Source organism: Crocodylus porosus, unplaced genomic scaffold, assembly GCF_001723895.1.
Source record: "Crocodylus porosus isolate Cpor-Errol unplaced genomic scaffold, CroPor_comp1, whole genome shotgun sequence".
Lineage (NCBI taxonomy): Eukaryota > Metazoa > Chordata > Crocodylia > Crocodylidae > Crocodylus > Crocodylus porosus.
In genome coordinates this window covers 12,961,472-12,989,392 of record NW_017728927.1, presented here as the reverse complement: position 1 = coordinate 12,989,392, position 27,921 = coordinate 12,961,472, and the positions used below count along the sequence as shown (strand labels likewise).

Sequence of the window (27,921 nt, the reverse complement as noted above, 5' to 3'; positions counted from 1 at the left end):
AAGCAGTGAATCCTATAGAAAACAGACTGATACCCTTCCATCCAGGTGCTCTAGCCATACACCCACCTGTATGCAGTGGTGTATGTGGCATGCCGCAGGGTGCCAGGGGCTTCCTCCAAGCCATCCCACAGCAGCGATGCATGTTGCTCCTCTGCCTGCCCTAGCAGCCCCAGGCTGCAGTGCATTACCTCTCCGAACCAGAGCATTAGGGTTGGCAGGGACCTCAGGAGGTTGCATCTAGTCCAGCCCCCTGCTCAAAGTGGGACCAGCCCCAACTAGCTCATTCCAGCCAAGGCTTTGTCTACCCGAGTCTTAAAAATCTCTAAAAATGGAGATTCCTTCTTTAGGTAGTGTGTTCCAGGGCGTTACTACCTTCCTAGTGAAAGAGATTGTCTTGATATCTAACTTAAACTTCCCTTGCTGCAGCTTGCTTCTTGTTTTGTCATCTGGCACCACTGAGAACAGTTCAGCTCCAACCTCTTTGGACCCCACTTCAGGGAGCTGAAAACTGCTCTTAAATCCCCACGGTCTTCTCTTCTGCAGACGAAATAAGCCTAGCTCCCTCAGCCTCTCAGAAGCCATGTGCTGCAGCACCCTAACCTAGGCAAGAGAGGTTTAGATTGGATATTAGGAAAAACTCTTGCCACTAGTAGGGTGGTGATTACCTAAGGACGTGGTGGACTCTCCGTCCTTGGAGATCATTGAGAAGCCCTGGTTAGAATGATCTGGTTTGGCAGATGGTCCTGCTTTGAGCAGGGGGTTGGACTAGATGTGACCTCCTGAAGTTCCTTCTGACCCTAATTTTCTAGGATTTCTGTTGCCCTCTGTGAGACTCTCTAAATTGTCCGCATCCTTTACTTAGCGGGCGACCCAAAACTGAACAACAGTTCTCCAGATGTGGCCTCACCAGTGCCAAATAGAGGGGAAGAATCGCTTCCCTTCATCTGCTGGCAACACCCCTACCAATACAACCCAGGATGTGGGTAGCCTTCTTCACAACAAGGCACACTGTTGGTTCATATTCAGCTTACTGTCCAGTGTAACCCCTAGGTCCTTTTTTAACTGCTTAGCCAGTCAGTCCCCAGCCTGTACTGGTGCATGGGATTGTTCCATCCTAAGTGCAGAACTTTGCACTTCTCTTTTATTGAACCTCATGAGATTGCTTTTAGTTTAAGCCTCCAATTTGCTGAGGTCTTTTTGAATACTATCCCTACCCTTCAGTGTATCTACTACTTCCCCCAGCTTGGTGTCCTCTATAAACATGCTGAGGGTGCACTCCATCCCATCTTCCAAGTCATCGATGAAGATATTGAACAAAACTGGCCCTAGGACTGACCCCTAGGACACTCCACTTGATACTGGCTGCCAGCTAGACATCAAGCCATTGATTACTGTCCTTTAAGCCTGATGATCCAATCAGTTCTTTTATCCACCTTGCAGTCCATTCATCCCACCTGTACCTCCTTAACTTGCTAGTGAGAAGTTTGTGGGAGACCATATCAAAGGCTGTGCTAAAATCAAGCATGGCTTTTGATGCAGCTTTTCTCCTCCTGCCTCCCCTCCCCATCACTGATGTCACCTGCCTGGGGAGCACAGGTGACGCCTCTCCCGCAGGGCTTGCAGAGCCAGCCGAGCTCAGCCTGCAGCAGCTTCCCAGCCCAGCCTGCTGGATGTCCATCCCCGCCAGCAGATCTCCTAGCCCTGAGCAGAGGGGCACAGCTATGAAGGAGCAGCAGCTCACGGTGAGTCTGGCTGCAGGGGCGGGGTTGGGGTCGGGGGGGGTCTGGCAGCTTGCTCTGGCCATGTGGCCTGTCCCTAAGCAGTGGTCTGAGGTAAAGCAGGACTGGATTTGGGGGGTAAGGACTTTTCAGAGGCTGCTGTGTGTTCCAGCCTACAATTTGCCTGTTAATACTGCACCACGTAGGTCAGGGACCAGGGGGTTGGTAATATTCACTTGGAGGCCTCCACAGAACCTGATGAGTCCCAGGACTGGGGCATCGATTTCTGCGTGTCCATCTGGCAACCTGCTGTTTATTCCCCAGCTGTTTCTTTGAGCTGCAGATTAAAATAGCTCACTCCTTGGACATCTCGTATCACCACAGGACTGAATCGATTGCTTCTGTTTAAACCAGAGAGCAACGGGCTCCCAGCACAGGAATCTCGCCTCTGAAGTGCTCTAGGGCTCTAATCACGTGTAAAGCATTTTGGGTTTCCCGATCAAGCTCTCGTGGTCCTTTACCCCACAGGCTTTGTTATTTAATCTGCATAGTAGAGGTCACAAAATACTCCTTTCATTCACCATTTTGGGACGTCAGCAGCTACAGTTTTCCTAGACGGGCTCGTCAGCCTCGCACCGTTGCCCGTCTCGTGCAAGGAGGGACTGCTATATACTGGGTAACATTCCCGAAAGCCCCCAAGTCCTGTGGGATGTGAGTTCCAAAGTCACTTAGGCACTTTAAAAAAAATTCAGCCAGAGACTTTTAGGTCTGATGATAATGCAACATGTCAGAGCAGGTGTTCAGCGAGTATTAAAGAGTGTACGCAGGTAGGGTGTTGCTCTGTGCCTCTGGTAACATCAGCTCCAGGGTCTGCCTTGCTTTCCATGCCTAGAGGATTTTTTTTTTAGAAGAGGAACGATATGTGTACCAGGTAATCCTGGATCCCAAAGCTGCCTCTGGAAGCCCTCATTAAATCAGCACTTGGTTGGTCTTGTTATTATGGAAATAGATTTGGTTCCTATAGAAACTAGTTGCATGCGACTATTGGAGCCTTATAGCAACACCTGGAATAATTAGGCACCCTCCAGCTGACACGTACCTCAGCACATTCTGCACCTTTATGCCGGTGCTAACCACTCAGCAGCTGTTGAGGTGACAGTCTATTTTATGGATGGGAAAGCATACACCGTGAAGCCAAAGTCAACTTCTTCAAGTGCCCCTGGGTGTCTGATGAGATTCCTAGAGAGCAGAGACTGATTTTTGGACATGCTGAATAGTTGCAATTCAAGCCAGAGCCCTGAGCGCTTCTGAAATTGGGCCCTGGGCATCTCTGGGTTCCCATAAACTCTGGAACTGAGAATTGGAAGTTTTGGGCTTTGTGACCTGAATTTGCCCCATGGTGGCCAAACTGGACCTGCATCACAGCTGCCCTTGCTTCCTAGCCCTGTGCCTGGTCCAATATACCATTTTGCTTCTCTTTTCATTACTTTTTTTAGTACATAAAAAAAATCCTAGTGCAGTCAAATATAAAGGTGTCATATGTGGAGTCACCTCTACGATTGGGATAAGGGGTCCTATTAGATATTTGTCACCTGCTTGTAATTTCCATATCTGTAATATTGCCAAATTTGAAAATACAAGTATTATTTACCAGTTTCTGGTTGATTCAAGCATTTATGCAGATGAGGATGTATACACATCTGGCTCTTCATGCTAGCTCCAGTTCTCCCATGAACAAAATGTTAAGCAGACTTTTGTGGTAGCTCTCTGGTTTCCTCGTGGTTCTGCACAAGTCAGGGGTCAACTTGGAGCTCAATATAAGCACGATGTTCCAGCTTGGATCCTCATGGAGTATAACTTCTCCTACTCAGTTAGTCACCAAGAAATAGCATAGTTTCAATCTGTGTTTTGGGGATATAATGTGCGAGTGTCCCATTTAGCTCTGCAGCAGCTGGTGATACACTCCAAACTTTCCTGCTCCTATTGCAATGATGTTGGTGGACAGGGTAATGGAATTATTTTGGGGTTTGTTACATTAGAAACAGCAGTAGAAATAAAGAATCCACGTTTGTCAAGAGACTAGAGAATTATATGCTTAAATCTTCTCTGGTGGAATAACCTGGGAAGGAAAAGGCAATCAGTAAAAAGTTGCTCTAAGAAATCTTAGATGCTTGCAGGTAAGTCTGAGCTGACACAGGGACCAATTTATAACCTTCCTGACTACTGTGTCTGTGCAGGTGGCTCTACGCATTCGTCCGATCAACGAAGCTGAGTTGGAGGAAGGTGCCTCTATCATAGCCCACAGAGTGGGGGACCAGGTGAGGCTGGGCCAGGGAAGTATGGGTGAGTTTACAGCTGAGCGGGTAGATGGTAGATTCCTGGAAAGAGGCCCAGGGGGCTTTAATTTTACTTTCTCAATCATGGTGAAGAACATATACAATGACATGCTTTCAAGTTAACTTGTACATGACGTTTCCAGTGATCCCACTTGCACAGAGACAGGATCTGAGGTGTAAAACATCCTGCAACCCTAGGCAAAGGCTGTTAGAGGTGTTGCAGAATTTGCAAACTCCTGAGGACTTCTGTGTGTCCTAGAGAGAGGGTCTAGGAAGTAGGCAGACAGTTTACTGAGCTAGTCTCAGGACAGAATAACACTTCAATTGGAAATGAAAGGAATAATATATTTTAAAGATTTTTAGTTGCAATTTTTTTAAAGAACAATTGAGGTTCTTTTAGCAGTGAAAATGTATGATGGTAACTACCAAAGTGAATATAAATTTTATGGGAGTTGAAAAGCTTAGTTTTCTAGGTGGTTTCTAGTGAGCTTGTGCTAATTACTATTCTTAGCCTCAACTTAGTTTATGTAGAGCCAATTCTGACCCAATTGCTGATTCTAAAATAAAATAGACTAAGCTTGATTGGCTTGTTAACTTGGAGTTGCTCAGTCCAATAGTGAGTAGTCTACTTTTGCATATGTTTTTGTGACGCTTCCTAGTGAGGCAATGTGTTAATCTGGAAGGAACAAAACTATTTTTGTTTTTACTAACTAAAACTAAAATTTTTCAAGGTAGTTGGGTACCGAGGTCCCAGGGATGCAATGGCTGCTTGCAAGTAGACTCCTGAGATCAATCACAGCATTGTTGCAGGAAAAATGTTATGAGACAAATTGGTACAGAAAACACCCTGCAGGCATTCTGTGTGCCCACACGCACGTGCAAATATGGACTGTGGGCATGAATCGGGAAGCTCCTTTAGAAATTTGCCCGTAGATATTTACTATTCCGTTTCCATTTCATCAGCACCAGTGACTCAGTTCACTTAAGAGAAGTTGTTGGTTTGTGTTTTCTATTGGATACTTTGAAATAGAGCATGGTCGTCGATAAGAAACAGGCTTCTTTAACTCTTCATTCCATCCAGGAAGAGCACACGCCAACTGCAGAAACTTCCTCAGCCTGACAAAGCGTTTTTAAACCTGAAAGTTTGCTTAAATTTTTTCCCCCAACTATTTAAGTTGGTCTAATAAAAGATATCAGATTCGCCCAAAGAACCTTGTCAGCCTAAGATCATGGCACTTCTCCACTGGCCACTGGGTATTTCCTTCCCCTACATATTCCCTGCCTCTTCTGTGTGATTTTTATCACCGCTTAGCATCCTGATGCAGTGATTATTTTGTAGATCAGGTGGCTGATGATCTACACTCACCTAATTATGTATTTATCTGAGACAGCAAAAGCTCCCCTGGAGTATATGGCGCCTGACTCCCCCTCACCCTTCCCTTAGGTACATAATTCCCCTGGAGGCTAGATCACCTCCTTATGAGCTGTTCCAGTGGAGGAGAAATGCTACCCTCTTTCCACCATAATTATGTACTTATGTGAGTGATCACCATGGCCTCCAGAGGAGCCAAGAGAAATGAAACCTGTCATAAAGCACATTTTTAATTTTAATCTTCCTTATTCTAATAAAAGCTGTAAAAGAAACCAGTTTCTGCCCCGAGCAAAGCAGGCATTTCTGCTAGTCCTTACGCAGGAAAGGCTTCTAAGGGATTTCCCCACGTGTTTTTGCTCCCAGGGAATTTGATTTGTTTCCTGAACAATTCCCCTGGGAGCTGGGAATGTTCCAGATCCTAGCATTTGACTAAAAATAAAACCAAAGGGGGGGCAGTTGCTGCCTTAGTTACACTGGGCTTAATCAGGTGTAATATATGAGAAGCTAGTGCAAATGACTCACCCAGTGGAGCCTCACTGAATTTCCTCTGTGCATCTTGAAATGTTCGGCAAGAATTGCAAGTTTTCCAGGTGACATCGTCTGGAGAGCAGGTCAGCCGCAAGGCTTCTTTGTGACTGCCCCAGAATCAAAAACTTCTCCGACGCTGTGGGTGGTATGTCATCTACGTATTTGATTTGAAGCAATAACCTCTGGAGCAGTTTGAGCCGGAGTAAACTACTCCCAGGTGCAGCATCTAGATATGCACCTGGAACTGCAGCAATCTGAGCCAAGGTAGAGCAGATGATGCTTGGGCTACTCAGCCCTGGGTGCTGGGGGGTGGGCGGATGGAGAGGCTGGCTAGGGCACGAGGGCGCTGAAAGTGTGGAGCTGTGGGGGAAGGCAGTAGGCAGGAATCTGGCCCTCTGCTGGCTGGGCTGACTGGGTGCAATTTACACCCGTGGTCAGGGTCTTCACATGCATTTAATCCCAGTAAATTACCCTGGCCTAAAATAGTCCTGTCCTCAACAGTACCATCTTACTGTAGCATAAATTAGTTTACTGCGGTCTAATACCATCGCACGTGTAGACGGTGATGCTTTCTCCACGGCTAATTAGTCTATTCTGCAGTAAAGTGCATGTGTAGATGTGGCTCATATGGTGTGCATTGATGCCTTCCCATATACACTCCTTCAGTACTCGGGTGGCTGATTGATGCAACAGAATATTGTAAGATAAAAAGCCGGCAGAACCATTGGCCTATCTTGATTGCAAGTCCCACTTCATTACAACCTTAGAATCAGTGAAGGGCATCATGTTTTTCTCTCTGTATATGCTTTGTAACAGATGGTTGTTCTGATGGACCCAAGTGAAGATCCAGATGACATCTTGAGAGCTAATAGATCCCGAGAGAAGACTTTTATATTTGATATGGTATTTGATCAAAAGGCTACTCAGGTAACATTTTCTCCTCCCCTCCCAAACTCTTCCTCCCTGACCCACCAAAAAAAAAAAGTTGTAATTTAGTTTAAATTGTTTGATTTAACCCCTGGGAGTAACACTGCACGCTGATGAATTCACCTTGCGTCCAGCGAAATGGCAGAGGTGCTGAGGAGAGGCAGACCGCAAAGGTTTCTCTTCTGCTTATTGGAGAACCAGTGTAAGATACGGTCTGCTCTGGATATCTCTCTCCCCCAGGACTTGATCACCCAGATCTGTATGCACGCAGCGGAGTGGTTCTGGCACCGAGAGCCAGGACTCTTGGGGCCTCCACTGAATGAGGTCACGGTTGTCTTGTTTAGCTCTATGGCACAGGCTCTCCTTTATCTGTTTTGTTTAAGCCTCTCTAAAATGAAGTGACTTCCTGAGCCATCCTCCAGGTAGGCAAGGCTGGTGCACACAGCTGCACGCATCTCTGCAGGAGACGGAGTGAAATGATCTGAAAAACTGATTAATGTCTGAAATCATTTATTTTACAAGATCGGTCTCCTCGGCCTTTCTGCCAGTGACTAATACATTTATCACAGTGGTAACAAGGCACCCAAATGTTTTTATCTAAGGATTTATTAATGGGCCTGTCAACAAAATATCATCTAAGCGATACATAGGTCCATAAAATGCTGTCCAAAATATATCTTCATAGCAGATGGCCTAGAGAACTGCCAAGAATATTTATTTAGTCTTTCCTACCTTCAAAAAGTAAAATTTCTTTGTTAATACCTTTTTGGACCAACTTTATCATTAGAGAAGTTAGACAAGCCTTCAGGCACAAAATGCCCTTCCCCAGGTCTGGGAAAACAGTAGCTACAGCCTAAGCTAAATATCAGGTCAAGCAATGAGAGCACTTTGTGCCTGAGAGTTTATCTACTATCTTTCCTAAGTATAAATTTGGGAGAGATGCAAGATATTATCAAGGAAGTCTTTTTCCCCCACATGGTATTCCCTGGATCATCATGGCTACAACAATTCTAGATTTGGCTTTGATTATTTGCTGGGTGTCGCAGCATTACTTAGTGTGCAGGTATGTGGTGGCTGCTGCTTTTGGTGGCTCGTTCCAGATTTAACCACCCTTGAGAAGGTTAACGCTGGGGTGTGTGGGCATGCATCCATCCATGCATGTATTTGGAGAGGACACAGCTGGTACAATTTATTATGTCCGTGACTCATTCTACTATTCCCAACCCTTTCAAAGCTTCAGACAGACGCTGGTATGGTCTGCAGCTGGTGTAAGTGGCCATGGTCCCATGGATCTGCTCACTCCTTCCTTCCTTCCCAACCTGCCAGAGAAGGGTTTCTTGACGGCTCCAGCTAAACAGGGAACATGACCTTTGCCTGAGATCTCGTAGACATGAAATCTTCCTAATTCAAGAACTATGGGACACTCACTGTGATAACCTTCAACCAACAGTTCTCAGTCGTTTTAGATCCAAGGCCCCCTGGATATACTTGGGCAGCCCTTGGAAAATGCCAGCTCTTAGTTTACACTTGTTATTTGACTACAGAAAAATAAGAGACCAGTTCTTCTGCTGCAAGGAACTCAGGCCACAAAAAGGCCAAACGTTTTTAACACTGTAGATTCCTATTACCGATGTCTTGGTTTATCACGTGAGTCATGTTTGTACGCCTAACAGTGCCAACATTACGTGGCATCCTTGAAAGGATCTGAACATACCGCAGGGTGCCACAGCATCCTGGCTGAGAATCACTGGCTTAGTGAGAAGTAACCAGTTGAGAATCACTGGTTATGTGTATCAGCTTGGAAATAATGTTTATGTCTGACCTAATAGCTCTGCTGTTTTTCACTGTGACCAGGAGGAAGTATATGTGTCCACCACCAAAAGCCTGGTAGGAGGAGTCATTTCTGGATACAATGCAACTGTTTTTGCATATGGCCCCACAGGTAACACGGACATACTATAACTGCAGGAGCTGGGTGGGATGGAGTGTGCAGGGAGAACTGAAACTTTAGGGCCTGGACCTGAAGCAGCAAGTCTAACTTCCTAATTGTATCAGTTCAGAGACAAGGCCAGAGCAGTACAAACATCATTCTGTGTATTGCAAGCTGTGCCTCTGTGCATCATGAAATGCAATGTACTATGGCAGGGGCGGGCAGTTATTTCGGGCAGAGGATTGCTTTCTGAGTTTTGGCAAGCCATTGAGGGCCACATGACACGCAGCCAGGGGCAGATAAATATTAAGTTTCTAAATGTTTTAGAGGCCCCTTGGGCCAGATAGAATGGCTTGGTGGGCTGCATCCGGCCCATGGGCCACATTTTGCCCAGCCCTGCACTACTGTGTATTGCGAACTGTGCCTCTCACTTTAACTGTCAAAGCAACAGTAAAGCAGTAGTACGCTTGAAAACAGGCTGAATTAGGATGGAAATCACTGGAAGGAAATATTTCCTTTTATTAAAAGGACTTTATGAAAAGACAAGGACTGCTCCTTGCAAAGCTGGAGTCTGTACAGTCTCAGGAGGGCAGATGCAGCCACGGATGGACTCTGCCATTAATTACATCAGAAATTAATTTTCCTCTGGAATCTGATCTGCACTGCGCTTTTCTCTGCTTTAACAGGGGCAGGGAAGACCTACACTATGTTAGGGATGGACTGTGAACCAGGGATCTACATCCGCACTCTGAATGACCTCTTCAGGGCCCTGGAGGCAACCAGTGACAGCATGGATTACACCGTCTCGATGTCATACCTAGAGGTGAAGCATCTTTGGTTGGTTTTTAAGGGGGTACAAATTCTGTGAAGCAGGTGCTTTGCAATGAGAGCTTAGTGAGACTCCTGCTTAGAAAAGGTATAACTCAAAGCCGCGAGTCCAAAGCCGTTCTTCTTGCCTTGTTCCTCTTCGGTGGTTCTGGCTGGGTTCTAGGCTTCTTGTCACCTTTTCCTGTATTTTTTGCATAATTGGTGACATTTCCACCTATCGTTGCAGTCACTCATTTATCTGTGTTATCTCCTGTATCACCTATTCACAGAAGCCGGACTCAGCTAGTTTAGCCTCATCTTGCTTCTCCTCTCCAGGGAAATACAAACAATGCCAGCCCAATACCATACCTATCTTAAATAGCACAATCCTCCATATTACTGATCCAAGGATAAAGCAGCGTGAGTCTACTGACTTCCTTTGCCTTTCCCTTCCCCTATCAGATTTATAATGAAGTGATCCGTGACCTCCTGAATCCATCCTCTGGATTTTTAGACCTGAGAGAGGACTCCAGGGGTAGTATCCAGATAGCAGGAATAACTGAAGTCTCCACTACAAATGCACAGGAGGTAAGCTGGACTGAGTGTCCACAGGAGGGGGAGGGGGAGTGTGCTCACTGCTCTAGAGTAGCAGCAAGGTTTTCAGATGGTTTCACATATCCACATTGTCATCATCTTCCTTGATATAGTGTCTCATGCAACAATATCCATTGAGACTCATTTAATTCAGCCAAATTACTCAGAAAGGACTAATCAGGCAGGCAGGAGGATAACAGGAACCAGGCTGAAATCCATTCAGCAATAAAAATCAGCTAAATAGGTCAGTAGGTTCAGTATCTGCTGGTTTCCTGAAAAGAAGAATGCCTTGACCTATATTACACATCCTATCAGTTAAAATGTTAATAGAGGAAGTGGAAAGGAAGTAACTGAAATATGCTTTAGTAGTGCACTTGAAGGCAGACTGTGCTGAGTATCTACATTATATTTCTAATGTGCAGTTTTTCTAACAGAGCACCGACTGGATAATATTATGCCGTTTGGGGTATAACATGCTGAGCTATTCCTAGCAGAATGCAACCCAGCACATCATCAAGCCAACAAAAGTGAAGTCCCAAGATTTACACCATTTGGTAGCTAGCTCATCGAACCCAAGTCCCAGTGAGGTCACAGCCAAAAATTGGTCCAACTTCTGCTTACACTTTAGGGTGATCAATCTTGCTGTTATTGTAGGTGAAGCTTACAGTTACCAGAGCAGATCTGGCTACCTCTGGGTGCTTTTCTGCCTTGTTTAGATCATGCAGCTGTTAACAAAAGGAAACAAGGAACGCACTCAGGAACCCACTGCTGCCAACAAGACGTCTTCCCGCTCGCATGCTGTCCTGCAGGTGACAGTGAAACGGATGAGTCGGGTGAAGGATATTACCGAGGAAGCGCGAGTGGGAAGGCTTTTCATGGTCGACTTGGCAGGGTCTGAGAGAGCTGCCCAGGTACAGCTAAGAGCTCAACAGGCATTTGCAAACAAGACTTAACCCTTTGGTCCCTCATGCTATAACTTTCCGAGGAACAGCTGACATTGTGTGGGGCACATACTGTCTTGAAAAATCATTGTTGCGTGCATGTTTGGCATTTATAAAACATTGGGAATACAACATTTTAACGCTGGCGATATATGCACCGTGTGTCATTGTTATTGAGCAAGAGTCAATTAACTGTGTTTAAACTTTGTCTCTCTATGCACGAGCGAAGGTCAGCATCCTACAAGTGCAACTGAGAGCTCCTTTTTTGTAGGCTGGGTAGAGGAAAAGGCAGAAAGGGCACGCGAGTGATCAGAGCTAAAGTATTTTATCCAACTGCGAGATATCCTGCAGAATTTTAAGCTTTGACAACGATGCCTCGTATGAGAACAAGGGAGCTCTGGAAAGGCAGAGTGGTGGGGGATTGGTGTGACTGATGTAAGCATCACAGACAAGCAGGGAGCTGGAGGGTAGACCACTGGATAGATGGAAGTCAGAAAAAAATGGGAGAACCAGGAAAGGGGAGAGAGAAAAAACAGTGCGGACAATGAGCAATTGAAAGGATGGTGATGGGGAATACTGCGTAAAAGTTGGGCTAGAAATGTGGAAAGCTATTTCTGCCTAAAATGGTTAGAACTTCAGCTGTGTGCTTCAATCCCATTTGCTTAGTTAGGAAGCAAGTCCCAGAAGGGGAGGTTTCAATTTACTACAAATCCTCTAGCAGAGACTCCAGACTGAATTCAAGTCCACCATGCGCAAGATTTCAATGGAAGCTGCGCCCATTTGAATCCCTGCTGAATTTGCTCTGTCTAGATTTGTCAGAGAGGCTCATGTGTTAGAGATTCAAACCCTAACATTAATGTTGCAAAAACAAAGCCATTTCCCCAGTACAACCCCATCCTTCTTCCTTTCACACGCAGACCCAGAACCGAGGCAAGAGAATGAAGGAAGGAGCCCATATCAATCGCTCACTGCTGGCTCTAGGAAACTGCATCAATGCCTTGAGTGAGAAGGGTGGGAGTCGAGGCCAATATGTCAATTTTCGAGATAGCAAGCTCACCCGCTTGTTGAAGGTATCGTATACTGCTGGCTAGGAAGGGAATCAGCACACAGAATAAGGCTTGTGTTGCTGCACAGAATAAGTTATACAGGCATACCTCGTTTTATTGCGCTTCGCTTTATTGCGCTTCGCAGATATTGCGTTTTTTACAAATTGAAGGTTTGTGGCAACCCTGTGTCGAGCAAGTCTAATGGCGCCATTTTTCCATCGGTTAGCATTTTTTAGCAATAAAGTATTTTTTAATTCAGGTATGTACATTGTTTTTTTAGACATAATGCTATTGCACACTTAATAGACTACAGTATAGTGTAAACATAACTTTGATATGCACTGGGAAATGAAAAAATTCATGTGACTCGCTTTATTGCGATATTTGCTTTATTGCGGTGGTCTGGAACCGAACCCGCAGTATCTCCGAGGTATGCCTGTACTTGAGAGCTGACCCACATTTGTGTATCCCCATTTTTCTTCCCAAGCACAGGAAATTACGCCAGGTCTTGAATATAGGGGTTCAAGCCCAGCCACTAATACATTTTGACTCAATTCTAATAAAAGCTGACCCCTGCGCTCTTTCCTGCCCAGGGCAGGGGGTCGGACTCGATGACCTACCGAGGTCCCTTCCGACCCTAACATCTATGAAAAACAACAGGGTCAAATGAAACCCTGGACTATGTCTGAAATGAACCAAGCTAGGATGAGCAGTAAAATCCAGTGAACCTCTGTTGATAACTTGAAACCTGGGAGCTGTGCTGTGCGATCACGTTGTGTTTGTCCACGGATCCCACTCTACTTCACAGGTTTTAAGCATGAATCTTGGTTCTGAACTTCCAGCTAGGGCTGACTGAAAATGTATTTGCTACTCCAAAGCAGGATTTAAAAAATGTGTAGAACTTGTTTTATTTTGTCAAAATCCGAGAAGTTGTTTGCATTTTGACAAAAATGGACATTTTCCTGGGAAGAGAAAATCCCACATAGTCAAAAAGCCACATTTTTGTCAGCCAAAGTTTACAGTAACAATTTTTGATCTGCTCTACCTACCGCTCTTAGACTGGATTCTCTACTGGAGTCTAAATGAGCAGCTCAGTGTAGCTTTCAGGGGACCAAGCATGCCCCACCAGTGCCTTTTTTAATACCAAGTGATGGCAATGTTGTGTTCATCTAGGACTCACTGGGGGGGAACAGCAGGACAGTTATGATCGCCCACATCAGCCCTGCTAGTATGTACTTTGAAGAATCTCGTACGACCCTGATCTATGCGTATCGAGCGAAGAACATCAAGACAAGGGTAAGCAAGCAAGCAGCTCTCCAGCTAGATTTTGTAGAAGAAGCTTGCAAAGGAGGCATGAAAGATGCTGGGTGAAAGGAGGATGAACTTATTGGGCTGAGAAAGATGAATGGGACGCACAATGGGGAAAGAGAGAGGCCAGACAGTACTCTCGATGTTCAAGTTGGGAGCATGAGGGAAGAGTCAAGCAACATGGTGGGAGGGAAACAATAAAAAGAGAAGGTAAGGAACTTAAAAGAAAGCAACGGGTACTGACCACATCAATAGGTCTATGAATAAGATGCATTAAGGGACTGGGGATTAGTCATGACAGAGAGGGTAGCATGCATGGCACAGAGCAGTGTACAACAGATGGGAAGCAGTATAACAAGAAGCAGTGAGTAAGTGCCATAATGGCAGTGGATATAGATGACAAGTGGGTGTGGAGCTGCCAGTGAGGAAATACAAAGGGAAGGCTAAAGAGGCAGCAAAAGGAAAGGCCTGTAGGATAAAGGAAGGTAGACAATGATGTATAAAGAGTTATCCCATAGACTGAGGGTAACTAGGCACCTCTTGACTAGGAGGGATGCTGTGCTTCACAACCAGGGTCCTACAGAGCTACCAAGAGAGCTACAGGATGAATGACCAAGTGTGTTTTGGTCCCACCAGGTGAAACGCAACCTGCTGAATGTTTCGTACCACATTGCTCAGTACACCAGCATCATCTCAGATCTACGCCGGGAGATCGAGCGCCTGAAAGCAAAGATTGAAAATCAGGAGAAGGAGAAGAGCATGGTCAGCTCTGAGATCGGGGATGCTCAAGGTAGATCCAGGAGCGGATGCTTTTCTCTGTCCTTGAGGTTTGTGCCTTGGCGTGTCTTGTGTATGAGCCTGACTTTGGCTTTTTGAGGCATCTGCATCCTGTCCACATGACATTCAAAGGCTTTCCTAGAGAGAGAGTCTCTTGGTTTTCCAGCTGCTGGTCATGTTTGCAGTAAACTATTTTTTGCCCAGCTCCAACACTGTAAGGTCCTCCAGCCTCCCTGCATCAGGTGTGAGTTGGGGCAGACATCTGTCTCCTCAGTAGAGTCTTTCCTCATCAGTCCTTCATGTCAGCCACGCCTGATGCTTTTAAGTGCCTGATGTAGAGGAGCAAGTTAAATCAGGTCAAAGTAGGGGCTGTTTGTTGGTCAACATTGGACTCCGTTGTGAACTTCATCACTAGCTTGTGGCATAACTATGGGCAGACTCTCTCTGCGCGTCACCGTCTTGTACAATAAGGGTATGCCCCACTGAAAGGTCCTTTGAAATCCTATGAGCCTTTATAGAAGTACAAATTAGTGGCATCTTGTCATCATAATTATTTTGCAGCCCATGCTGTTACTGCTTCTGTTACTAACTGTGCCATAAAGGCAAGAAGATAGGGCAGGGTGGCACCTTATAGACTAACTGGCCTTAGAGAGGCATGAACTGTCGTAGGCAACAACCTACTTGGTGGGCTACCACCTCTCAAAGGAGTCTTGTGTGGGCCACATCAGGGAGTGGGTGTAGAGCACTGGGCCATTGGAAATGGAAGGGCTATTGTTTTCTTCCGTAGCGGAGATGCATGAGGATCCAGAAGCGTCCAGCCGGCAAGAGATGAACAAGTTGCGGGAGCAGCTGATCGGAGCTTTCAAGGAGCAGCTGGAGATGCGCCGCAGCCTCATAGAGCTGGAGAACACCAACGTTGAGCTGCACATTGATGCCTCCAGGCATCTGCTTACGATTACAGAGTGAGTACAGCCACAGGATAGCCAGCTGCTTCCTGATGAGGAAACACCCTAATGTCCCCGCCAAGGTGTCAGTAAAAGATAGGACATTTTCGTTCTGGTGTCTTGATTCCCTACACCGGATACTCATAATGTACCTGAGAGCTCCCAGAACTATGCATTTTGCAACTGGTCTAGGGGTCAAGCTATGTCTTGGTGCAAGAGAGAGTTAACTAGGGAAAGAGGCTGCGATAAGAATGAGGCAATAGGGCTGAGGTCAGGTTTCCACACAATGCAGTTACCAATGGGGGTTGCAACATTAATACCTAGAAATTGAAGGCGGTGTCTTTCCAGAGTGGCTAAATCATTGGAGGGGGAAGTTCAGTGGCTTTCAGCCTCCACTGTGAAATGCAAGCAAGGAACCTAGGATTGTTTTTAATTCCTAGAGATCTGTACGTGCTCATAAGTACCAGTGATTTAAAGTAACCGTACTGCCCTGAAAGAAGATGCTTCTATCCTAAGGAGCCACAACAAAGAGTGTAAAAGGCAGATAGCCCTGTGTCTGATCTCTATCCTGGCTTTGCATTTTTAACTGAGATCTGTGCTAACTCTTGGAAGTACCTCAGTCTTGCATTGTTGGTCTCCACATCCTCAAGTCCGAGCTACCTCTCTGTTGGCACCTGCTGTGTTCTTTGCATCCTCTCACACTGCATGTGTGCCCATTCCCCTTGCAAACTAAGTAAAATCCATCCATGCCACTGTGCAGACTAAAGCAGAATGGTCACTTCTGAATGGGGTGCTTTGTTGGCACTTTTTTCAACACCTCTGCCAATTTTTACAGCGTGGTACTACGGTTCAGGTCATTTCAGCTAAGGACTGCAGCTATCTGAGCCACATCTCTCCACATCTGCTGCAACAACAGCTTGCAGTGCTGAAAGAATCAATACTTCTTTGCAGCTAAAACATCTTGTTAGGACTCTGTCTAGCTACAGAGACACTAGGAAGTTAATTCCAGTCTGCTATATCTGATTTGCTCCACCATATGCAGCCAGGATTACTCAGTTCTGCTGCTGCCATGCAAGAGGAAATCGGGTAAGCACCTGAAGACTGGGTGGACATGGCCTGGGGTCACTTACTCAGTAGCATCTGAGTGAATGCCACTGTGTTCCAGAGGGTTAATGTCTCCCACTGCTATATTTTTGCTGGCAGCTGGGAACGAGAGAAGACTCAACATGCTCGCAGGTGCCATGACAAGTCAGTGAATGAGAAGGAAGATGAAACCATGGATGAGGAGGATAGGGAAGCGGAGGGCACAGATTCACCTGAACCTCATGAAGTCATGGTGGCAAGAGAGGAGATCAACATGCTGTTGGCAGAGCAGCGCAAAACAGCAGCCCTAAAGGTGAGATTGAGCACAAGTCGGTGACCTCTGCCTGCCGCAGCCAGTCCCAGGGTGAGGGGGTGGCAACTACATGGTGCATATAGTATGGCATCAAATGGAGGCAGAGCTGGTGCTTCAGACCCCAGAGGACCTGAAAGAGGAAAGAGAAGTGGCACGCGCAGAAGCTTGCGGCAGTTTGCACACTCCCGGCTGCAGGAGCCTGCAGGTGGGCAGGGATTACAGCGCAGCCGCAGGCGGCAAATTCTGATTACAGGCTGCCTAGGGAATGGGACCAGCTGAGGCAGATAACTAGCTGGTGCCTGAGCAGCTAAAAGGGCTCCTAGGGAAGAGAATTAGAGTCAGTCAGGGGCTGTGAGTTAACCCTTCAAGGATCGAGTGAATGCTGTATGGAATATGTTAATGTGTGGGTCCTGAGTGGGATTTAGGCTGGTTCCTAAGAGGGCAGAGAGCCCAGGAAATAAAGAATTCTGTATAGGTAAAGGACTGTTTGAGCTAATTAACCCCAAATCCACTACACGCACACACGCAAGTGCGCACACGCACACACCCCTCCCATGTGTCCTTGCTGCTTGGCCACATGTCGTGCCGTCCTCTCCTGCTGAATTTTGGTAGCCTGGTCTCCTGGCTGCGTAGAGGTGATGGATATGCTTTGCCATGTCAGAGCGTACAGGGTTCTCTGATCTGGCAAAGGGCTTTTGTGATGATGTTGCTTTGGTTTGGCTAAAGAGAAGTAGTAGAAGAAATAATGGAGGCAGATGGTCATTTGTTGTGATTCACTGAGAAAAGCTGCGGTGGGAAATCACTGCCACAGTATCGGAGGGGGTCAGACAGGGGCATTCACAGATGTCTCAGTACGAGCAAGAGGGCTCATGAGTTGAGCTGGGGCACTAGGAAGCCCTCAGTGCTAATCCAGGCTCTGCCATTCATTCCTCAGTACTGGGGTAAGTCACAGACTCTCTGTGCCTTGCTTTCCCACTCTTGAGGCACTCTTCTTCCTGAGTGCCCCTACTCTGTACAGTTAGGGCCATCTGTTAGTCACTGGTAGCTCAGTGGTTTGGGGAGTCTTTGGCCTTAAATGACATTTTATGTCTGTAGGTTTTCTCCAGCTGAGGAGTGTTCCTGGCTGTGTATTGGACGGTCGCATGGTTTGCCTTACAGGATATAGGAATAATAATCTCCATTCTCATTACTGTGAAGCACTGTGCCCCTAGACCCCCTATCTGAGGAGGTGGAAATGCAGCCTCTGGCTGCACAGAGGAGGTGATCAGACAGCTGAGCTGTTTCTCAAGCACTCTAGTCAATAAATATTACCTGCATGCTCCTCTCTATGCAGTCCTGGTGGCTCATGCAAACCCTTGCTTGCCCATTCAGGCAGAGCTGGAGAAGCGGTTAGCCAATGCCAAGAAGAAGGCCTCCCAGATGGAGAAGCTGCTCCCCAGGCAAATCACCAGCAAGGACCAGCAGGAGGTGCTGAGGCTGCTGTGTAAGGCTCACGAGCTGGAGGTGGGCAACACGGAGCTGCAAGCCAGCGCCTTGTACAAGGAAAACCTGCTGTGCCAGAAGGACTTTGTGATCCAGCGGCTGCAGCAGCACAGGCTGCTCTGTGAAGAAATCATTCAGCAGCAGCAAATGCTGATTCGAGGTAAAGCCCCAGCCCTACTCTCGCTCTGCTGGCATTGCTGGGCTTTGCTGATGCCGAATGGAGAATCCTGTGCCGTGAGCCACATCCTGCACTGACCCTCACTGGCTCTGCTGGATGGTCTGGGTGCTCGCTAGCTGTTTGTCTTCTGGTGTTTCCCTAACTTTCTTCCTCCCTCCAGACCATAACATGCCTGTCCCAGGGACCCTGGGGAAACTGCATCGTCTGTACTTTCATGAGTTAGAGGAGGGGACTCTGAACCGCCTTCTCCTGCTTCATTCATTGATGTCCACCACGCTCAGGGTAAGGCAGAGCTGACCTGTCCTTTTGGCTACAGGATCCCATCCACCGCTCTATGTTTCTGGGTAATAGCCATTCATTTGCACGCACGAGAGACCCTGCTGTGTCTCAGGAACCGTCCAGGGTAGTCTGAGGCATGTTTGGGGAATGTTCCCTTCTCAGAGAGGTATCAGGCTGCTACCTGGGGCTGGGTCCACAGCTGTAAGAATCTGTTCTTCTTGTGTTTGATTCAGCAAAGCACAAAATGTATCTGCTAAAGTTCCCATGAACTTGTTTGAGCACGTGCTTGATGCTATTCTGAACCAAAACCTGCATCCTACTTCGGTGTACCATGCTGGCTTACAGCAAATAATACGTCAGTCCCCCTCTGAAGAAATGGCTCACGTTCCAGGGTGGGTCTCTCAGAGTGATATTGTGAAGATGGAAGAGGGTTGCTTACCAGAGAGGCTCTAGTTTTCTGAAAGCTGTGGCTCAAAGGGCTTCTCTGATCCTCCCTCCTTCCCTTTCACTTGGAAGTAAATGAGGAAGGACTGGAAGGCTTTCATACCATCAGCCGCCCTCACGTTGGGCTTGGGGGATCCAGTGAGCTTGGTCCTTTTCAGACACGGTCCAGGATTTCACTTGACTTTGTTGTTTTTGTTAGAATGGAGTCAAGATGTATGTCCCCTCGCTGCAAACTGAGACCAAAGGTTTGGAAACTAGGCATGCAGGTCCAGCGGGGGGACTCTGTAGGGACAGTTATTAGAAGAACAAGCACAGTAGGTAACCTTACCTTTCCCAATAACTGAAACATCCATCACCTCTGCAGCCTGCTGGCATTGGGGCACAGCAGCTCATCCCCAGGGGACAGCGGGATAGCAATACATTGTCTATCTCTGTTCTTTTTGCAGTTTTTTGTGAGGATTTCTCCAGACAGTATCATGCTGCTGGCCACTTCTAAATGTCTTGTATTAGCAGGAGGGCATCCAAATGGCAACTCCCCTTATGTATCCTGGCTTGTCTCCAATGCACATGACACAGTTGGTTCTCACGCTGAGTTAGGCTTGCTGTCAATCCTGTTGATACTCAGGACAGGGTTGGGTTACAGATTTGAGTCCTGCATGGGCAAACCACAGATGCTTCATCAGTGGAAGTCCCTGCCTCTAAGTAGGAGGCTGGCTTTGCCATGAGGGCGCAGCTCTGACTAAAGTGCAAAAGCTCGGTGAGTCACTCTATGCTGGGGATTTGGGTGCCTTTTGAAATGGATGTGCGCTAAGCAAAGTCCTTTTCAGCTCTGTAGTCACAAGGGTCACAGAAGTGGCAGAAACCCCTTGAAATCCTCTCACGACCAGTTTTTCCTCTTTGCTTCCTTAGTGCCTGACCAATATGGTGTCCTAACCTAGAAATAAAATCTGGCCTGCAGCAAGAGTTTCAGTTTAGATTTGCAATAGGATCCAGGTTCCAGGAAAGTCGACAGGGTGGAGAGAAGGCTTTGGACTGAAGAGACCTGTGCTCTGCTTGCTCACGGTCTTACTGATCAACCCTTTCCCGTTGCCCCAGGATGGCTCCACTCCAGATATAGCTCAGCAGCTGGACCTAAGTAAGGAGGAGGGCAGGAAAGAGCTCGCTGACAGCAGGAAGGGTCTTCCTTGGGGAGCAAAGTTTGAGCTCCCCTCCATCATCCTGGAGTCAGACAGGTAACATGGAGGCATTTCTATCTTTTCTGGGGGTCTCCTCATATTCCCATTTTCCTCTCCATTCTCCAGGGCCTGGTAGCTTACCAGATAACTGCAGAGACTACCCTATGGCTTGGGTGTTGTTGAGATTTTCATTATAAAGCTCAGGACCTTGATAGTGACTCTACAACCAGAGGGTTGGCTGCTTGCTTGGGGTGTGGGAAAATTGGGAGATTAGGGACTTGACTCTGCCTTCTATATCCCAAGTGAATTCCCTGACTGATTATAGAGCCATTCTCTTGGTGCTGTCAGTAGTTAATTCATATTGAATGAAGCCTGGCAGTTGGGGCACTGGGGTGGAACAGCGGGGACTAAGAGTCAGGTCCTTTGTCTGAATGAGGCAGAGGCAGGGACTTGAATCTGTCCTCCACATCTCACCTAAGTGACCCGAGGCCTGGACCACTGGCAGTTCTGAGGATCTTGCTCTGAATTTGGCAAAAATTCCATCCGGGCACATCCGTATTTGTGGGGGCTTCTTGTTGTTGAAACTGGAATGCTCCTGGGAAATGTCAGCTTCTGTAAACTGCAAAAGTCTGCTTTGTTCAACATTTCCCTGTCTGCTCCTTGCTAGGTTTCCAGGTCTAAAATCCTCCCAGAGCAGGGGACAAATAAGAAGGTCCCTGGCGTCTTATTTATTCATTGTACAGCTCCACATTTTAATAGGAACCCTCTCCCAGAGAGCGAGTGGGATGCAGATTGGAAACCAGTGAAAGAATGTGAAGCTCTTTGTAGGGTCAGGGTCCTTCCTCTTACCTTCCCAGACACTCTCTCCCTACCTCTGCTTTTATGCAAGTCCTTGTCATCTTCCCCCTATCATTTTGGAAGCTATAATCCAAACTGGTATCTCCTATTGCTCTAGTAAGACTGAGCTCCCTGTTCGTCTCTCTGAAGGTCCTGGTGCCCATCTCTTATGTATGTAGTTCCATCTATTCATCCCTCTCTCTGTTCTTTTTGTAGTGACAGCTACCGCTCGTCTAAAACTACCCCTGCCAGGAAACTGGGGAATCCAGATATCCTTTTCAGTCCTACTTTCGCTCGCTTGCCAAGAAGCCCAGTTCACCAGGTTAGTATGGCAGGGGGAGCTGCCAGAGTGCTGTTGCAGTAAGTAGCACCATGTGTGTGAAGTGGACAAATCCCTCATGGTTGCATGTTGTATGGTGCAGTGAAGGGTGCAGGAAGAAGATAAATACCAGTGTGCAATAGATTCTCCCCGGAGTGGTGGTCTCCTGGTTTAAGGCACTGGGGATACAACTATAGAGCCTTAGGTTCAACCTACATCTTTGTCCCATGTTCCTTTGTGAATTTGGGTAAATTATTTCATCTCAGTTGCTCAGTTACTGGGGATAGTTATACTTCCTTCTCTCAGAGGTGGAAGGGAAAAGGTAGCATTTGTGTGTAAGATGCACAGATGACATGGTGATGGGAGTCCTAATACCTAGATAGCAACATACATTACAGGAAAGGGAAATCATATGATCCCAGGTTATCGGATACTTCTAGACCAATAGCCAATTCACCTAATCAGGAGACCAAATTATCATTTACTCACTGTATCCAATGCATGACATAATACATAAAAATATGCCTACCTTGGGGGAAGAAAATGATGAAGCAACTCTTCCCCTGGTGTTCACCTTCTCCTCCATGTTCGAATGGTAAGACCATGACTAGAGGAGGCTGCTGCTGTCCTGGAGAACCTGAAGCTGGATGGTGTTTGGCATCATCCAATGCCCTCTCAATTAATGCAAAATTATTTTAAGAGTCAAATTCCATGCAACCCCTTTCTGAGGCTGACTTGTGGACAATCTGGAAGGGACTGTGATATTGGCTAGTGCCTGAGAGCAGGATGGAGAGGCAGAAACTCTTGTCCCTCCCAAAGCAGGCTCCTTTTGTAGCCACAGGTAGTTTCCCAACCCTGTCTGCCTCAACGTAAAACAGCACCGACCTACATCTCGGGGGGGAGTGGCAAGGACTGACTGTTGTTTGGGACATACCTCGAAATGAAAAATGCCCTAAATGTTAAGGAACAAGTCACCACTGAGTTGCCTTATGATCCCACTGCTTTGATTTCAACCAGAAATCAACTGGTGTTGCTGCTGGAAAGATTCCCGAATTAAATTCTCCCACCTCCCTGGGCTTAACCAGGAAGAAGTCAGCTGTGGACATCATGACTTCTCCACTGAGCCCAGAGGCTTTGAAAGAGATTGCAGTTAGCACCAAAAGCATCTCCCTCATTGCAGCCCGCCGGCGTTGCAGGGCCCAGACCAGAGACCATGGGAGTGAACCCATCTCAGCCCACTTTTTTGAGGATGACATGGTGGAGCCAAAATATCTGAAGGCCAGCTCCACTCCAGAGCCTCGTGTGAAAGGCAGAGGGAGCTTTGGGAGCCTCCCAGAAGAGCCTCAGAGGGAGAAACGGCTGCACCCCAAAACTGGGAGAGAGTTGAGAAAAGAAAGAGATCGGGAAAAATCAGCAGAGAGGAAAGCCAGGAAGAAAAGATCTCGTTCTCTTGAACACAGCTCCCAAAGGGTGGGTGACCTATATGTTTCTTCTAGTGGGGGGAATTGGCAAGGAGGGAAATACGCTGGATGCGGTTGGGTGGAGAGATGGTCCGAATGCTGTTATGGCAGAGGATAGTGCTGTGGGCTGAGGCAGCGCTGAGCCACCGCACGGGGAATGTTCTGACTTGCACAGATCCTTTACACACTCACTACACCCTTAACTCCTGGCAGCCCGAGCCAGAGACAGACATGGGACTAAGCAACCTGCTTAGGGGTAATGTGACCCACAGCCTCAGAAGTGTGCGGCTGAGGTCAGTGGGTGTCTTGATGGTGTCTTCTAGGTGTCAAAAGCAAAACATCGGACCCCTTCAAGTCCCAACATGGACAACGTCTCCGAGAACCAACTGCCCAGAGCTAAACTCTCCTTGGAGTCAAAGGGCAGAAGAGGCACCCTGTCATCTGCCACGCAAGCTCTTGCCAAGGTCAAATTCCCCACTGGCCACCAGGCAGGTAGGACCAATGGACAAGACACCTTCAAGTATGTGTTTGGCTGCGGCCTGCAGATCAGTCTTTGAGAAACAGGAGAAACAGGCCACAGCAGAAGTCTATGCTAACATGAGCTTCTTTAAGAAGACAGACGCTTCTTAAACTGCACAGAGTTGCGTGTCAAGTAGAGTAGTAAGCTCTTGGCTGAATGGGACATTGAAACTGTCATGGTCTTCAGGTCACTTCCTAAGTCACTGCCTCCTAAATGTCCCTACACCCTAAAGCCCAAGTGTCCCTATCCATCTGTTCTGTGTATGGCACCAATTGCTAGTATCAGCCCTGTTCCTAACAGACCAGTGTCCACGAGTATAGCCATTCGCTTGGTCAGCCCCAGCACAGACCAGAGGCTGAAGGAGCAGGTTGCATAACCACCTCCGGTCACTCCCAGCCTGGCTGGAGATGCGTGGTGCTGGACCTGCCAGCAGGTCAGCTGTGCTGCATCGGTGGCTAACCCCAGGGGATTGCAGCGTGGGGTCTATCAAGCTGTTCAGGGGAGCTGGCTGCACCAGTCCAATGACGTTGAGACTGGACTCCAGCATTCAGACCCCTGTGATGACGTTTGACAGCCCAGCCTCCCCCCACCCCATTCCAATACCTATCATTAAATTGCTGAATTCCCCTCTTTGGTTGTTCACTTAAAACAAATCAGTATTATTAATATTTCACTTGCAACTCTAGCACTTATTACTTGAATCAAATGTTTTCTTGCTGTACTCCTCTCCCAGTGTTTACAGTGAAGACTTCTGTTTCTCTCGCATTGTCCAACAGAAATTGCACTGCAGGTGCTGGTGATAAGCAATACCCCACCCAGCACTGTCCAGCAAAGCAATGCAGGTCTGACCCGAGGGCAGGTCCTACACAAGCAAGTCAAAGGTGAGTGGAGAAGGTATCATGCAGATGGCTCATGTGCCACTGGTGAATTCTTTCCTTCAGCCCTCGCTCTGTAGTGGTCCCAACCAAGTGAGCTGTCAATATAACAGCTCACTGCTCAGTTGGGAAAGCGATCCAGTGGGCAACGTCTTTTGGAGCCCAATTTTAAGCCACACGTAGCAGCAGACAACTGGCGGTGTGGGGGTCACGTTCTACCTTCCTTTCAGCCAACAATAACTCTTAGGAGGGGAGGATAACCTCGTCAGATGTGGTTGCAATCCTACCGTAATCCATATAGGAAGCGCAAGTAATCTGAGCTAGCTGTGTAACAATTGGGCTACTTAATGCCTTCCACTAAGATTTTCTTTGACTCTTAAGGAAATGAGTTGCAAATCCAGGACGTATTGAAAAATGAAAAAACAACCTCTCCCCAGAAAAGACCTATGTCTTTCCAGCTCTAACTGGTACCTGTCAGTGGGGTCCAAGTCTTAGTACTTAATTGATTTGGAGCCACTGAGGCAAAACTCTGCTCCTGATGTGAGACTGTGATCCTCAACTTGGTCTTCTTTCACTCAGGCCCTGCAGATTGTGCCAGCAGCCAGCAGAAGCAGCCAGCCAAAGGCACGAAGAACCTGCCAAAGCCAAAATAGTCATGGGAGAAGGTGGGAGACTGCGAGTCTGTCTGCCTCCAGGTGACCGGGGCTTACAGGGGTGTTAGGAGTATGTGCATGAGGGAGCCGGTGTCTTGAGAGAGAGTGTAGCCAATTTGCTGTGAGGCTGGGGAGAAGGGAAGGGCTGCATATTGTCTGGCGTTTTCCCCTTCGGAAGTTTTTGCTTTGCCGAGCTCCACTTGCTACTTGCCTTTAAGACAGACTTCGGGGGTTGCTTTGCTGACTGTTAATGTTCAAAGGAACAGGCAGCTCTGCTTCTTCTCTGTCCAGAAGATGGCAGACGAGAGTCTCTGTCATCTGGTTGTCTGCACTCGAGCACAGACCAACTCTAAATTCCCAGGGCGAAGGTGTGGAGATCATGCAAGGGGCTATTTAATTATTAAGAACAAAACTCCTTTAAAATACCTCCCCTACTTTCCTGATGTTTATGCATATCACAGTGGAGCTGGAAAAGGTGATGCATGTCTGGCATGAAGCTTGGTTGAGCAGATGTTTGGCACCAGGAACAAGCCAGGAGTATTTTAAGTACTTTGCCATGTGCTGAACAGTTCAGACCTTCCAGGAGAGGTGCAGTGATCAAGACAGGCCGTGTTTGGAGCCAGGGTGGGAGGTGAGCTAAGGGAGCATGCTTTCCTTCCAGCAGTTTTTCTTGTGTTCCCTTGGAGGAACAGGCATTTTATAAATAAATTGTGATGAGTATTTTGTCCTTGTTCTTTGTGCTTTCTTCGCATTACAAACAAAGTGGCATGGGCCATTTCGCTGAGTAACAGTACTCTTTATTTCCCCAAAGGTGAGTAGCTTCTCTCACCACACCTGTTTTGCCACCTGCCTGGCATTTACAAACGCAGCCAAGCAAGGTCATGTCACATTTGTGGGCTCATGCGTTTTTAAAATGGCAGGCAGGTTATTCAATGGGTTTTTAGGGTGGTAATAATCCAGTACTGCACGTGGGGCTGGGGAGACTGAACTCATTAGTATTTAGGAAGTGCCTTAAAATCCTGAAATGGAAAGCAGTACAAGTGCACAACAGTCCTTATGAATTCTTCATTCTCACTGTCAGTGTAATGCAGTCCGATGTTCCCTGTTGAACAAGAGGAAGCTTGATGAAGCACGCTGCAGACAAGATGGGCCAGGAGACCTTGCTCTACAAAGATGACTCTTCCACATGAGCACAGAAATGAAAAGCACACCTAGACAAAATGAGCAGACAGTGTGAAAACAAACCTTTTCCAGCAGCCAGCTCTCTATTCACAAGGCACCACATGACTCCAAGGAGGAACAAAAGACCCCAGGCAGTGGGATGCTGCAGGCTTTCCCAGAGTATATGTCCCTGCTAAATAGCTTTGGGCTGAATCACTATGGGACTTCCCAGTATTGTGAAGCAAGGCTCTATTTCATGCAGAGACCAGGACCCCGGATCCTGAGACTACCGTGCTGGTTTGTGGATATAACTCTGAATAGAGGTTACAAACAAATAAAGCCTGGTGATGAATTCCCCAGAAGAGTGCAGGGAGCAGGCAGCGTATCAGCACATCATGTGACAGTACTATTAACAGCTGTTAATAATTTCTCTAAATTTAAAAGCCACAGTGAAAACATATGTTGGAAATTGTTATTTGAGAATGACGACCACACAGATGGCCGCGTGGTTTTCTTTTGTTGCTTTGAGAACCACAAAAACTGTCAGTCTCCAAAATATGTCCCCAGATTGGGCACTTAGATCCCAAGAGGGAAAACACTAATGGACTCGTGTTCAGCAGCTGAATGAAGCACTTTGCCTTTAACTTGAAGTGACTAAAACACTTGTTCTTGTCTCTTCCCTGCCATTTAAACTGTTCTGAGCCTTCACTGTGATAACTTTTAACTGTGCTGAATCAAAAGGGGACCCAAAGTTTGCTCAAGTTACAGTTGCATTGACACCAGGCTCGCATCTTCTGGGTCACCCCTCCTGTAAGCTGTGCCAACCGGGACAGCTTGAACTGCCTTTGCACGCTGGCCTTCCAGTGAAGAGAGGACAGGTCTCCGTACCCGATGTGCCACTCCGGGACAAACAGCCCGGCTCAGATACCCAGCTCTGCTGGCTTGTTTCTTCTGTAACCATGCACGAAAACAGCGGCCTCTCATAGAGCCGGGTTCTGCCGCACAGAACTGCTGTTGCCGTGGACGCGGCCCTGCATTTCCACCCTGCACAAAAATCACCCCCCTGAATCGTTAGGTTTTTCCTCTCTTTGGTGGTGCTGTTCCTTTACAAACCTGCAGGCGAGTTAGCAATGAGTTCTAGGTTAACAGACCCACTAAAAGCTTTTCCTAGTATGAGTAATTGCTTGCAAGTTAGTTTGACAGTGTAGCAGATTACCCACAAATCTTCTGAGAGAGCCAGGAGCCTTCTTACAAGGGCCACAGCCTCTTCGTCTGGTTACCCCTTGCTCCCTCTGCTAGAGTTGGAGCAATCGCTGGCTTCCACCTCCTCAGCAGACCATTTGCAGCACTGTACCTATTTCCACTGGCACCTGGGGCAGCAGCCCCCAGTCCCGGGAACTGCTTTCTGGTCTGCTGCCGACTCCAAATCCTTCCGGCTCCAACTTGGGGCTGGATGAACCCCTTAGTGGGCCCAGGCTGCAAATCAAAGCATTGTATTATTTGTTGCTTAATGATTATAATACACAAAATAAGCACAACTGGGCCCCTTCTTCACTTGAGGCACGGGCCTCGTTTGCCTTTGTGATAATCCAGCCCCGCTCTGACCTGGTTTCTAGAGGAGGGGACGGAGGCTGTGTGGTGTTTTCTAGGGGGAGGCTGAAGCCGGGTCCTTATTCCCCCTGCAGTCAGGGTGAGGCTGAAGTTTATCCCCCTTCGTGTTTCTTGTTGGACTAAGGAGCCGATGCCGGGGCGGGCCCATAACCCGGCTCCTTGTGCAGGCCCGCGGGCTTGGTCCGCGACTCCCGCCCGGCTTCCAGCAGGCAAGGTGCAATTTTGATGTCGCTCGGAAAGAGGAACCGGGCACGAGCGCGTTTAAAAAAAGGAAGTGGAACCAAGGAGGAGCCGCGGCCGGCT

The 27,921-nt window shown here is 47.4% G+C and overlaps 1 protein-coding gene across 1 annotated transcript; it reads left to right on the top strand.

The window, feature by feature from the left end:
• Positions 1-2,240: 2,240 nt before the first annotated feature.
• On the top strand, positions 2,241-26,045 carry LOC109314723 (kinesin-like protein KIF19). Its single transcript, XM_019542030.1, has 19 exons — positions 2,241-4,036; positions 6,771-6,881; positions 8,736-8,823; positions 9,498-9,634; positions 10,081-10,206; positions 10,929-11,123; positions 12,071-12,223; positions 13,373-13,495; positions 14,144-14,297; positions 15,072-15,246; positions 16,432-16,624; positions 17,996-18,266; positions 18,445-18,566; positions 20,103-20,239; positions 21,236-21,341; positions 22,356-22,808; positions 23,122-23,290; positions 24,095-24,199; positions 24,773-26,045. The coding sequence occupies exons 2-19, from the start codon at positions 6,771-6,773 to the stop codon at positions 24,844-24,846; spliced, it is 2,892 nt and encodes a 963-aa protein (XP_019397575.1). The 5' UTR covers positions 2,241-4,036; the 3' UTR covers positions 24,847-26,045.
• Positions 26,046-27,921: the final 1,876 nt, after the last annotated feature.

Coding starts and splice junctions, on each gene's coding strand:
- LOC109314723 (XM_019542030.1), top strand. CDS start 6,771: ATGGTTGTTCTGATGGACCCAAGTGAAGATCCAGATGACATCTTGAGA. Junction 15,247..16,431: donor CATCTGCTTACGATTACAGA/GTGAGTACAGCC, acceptor TTTTGCTGGCAG/CTGGGAACGAGAGAAGACTC. Junction 24,200..24,772: donor CCTACACAAGCAAGTCAAAG/GTGAGTGGAGAA, acceptor TCTTTCACTCAG/GCCCTGCAGATTGTGCCAGC.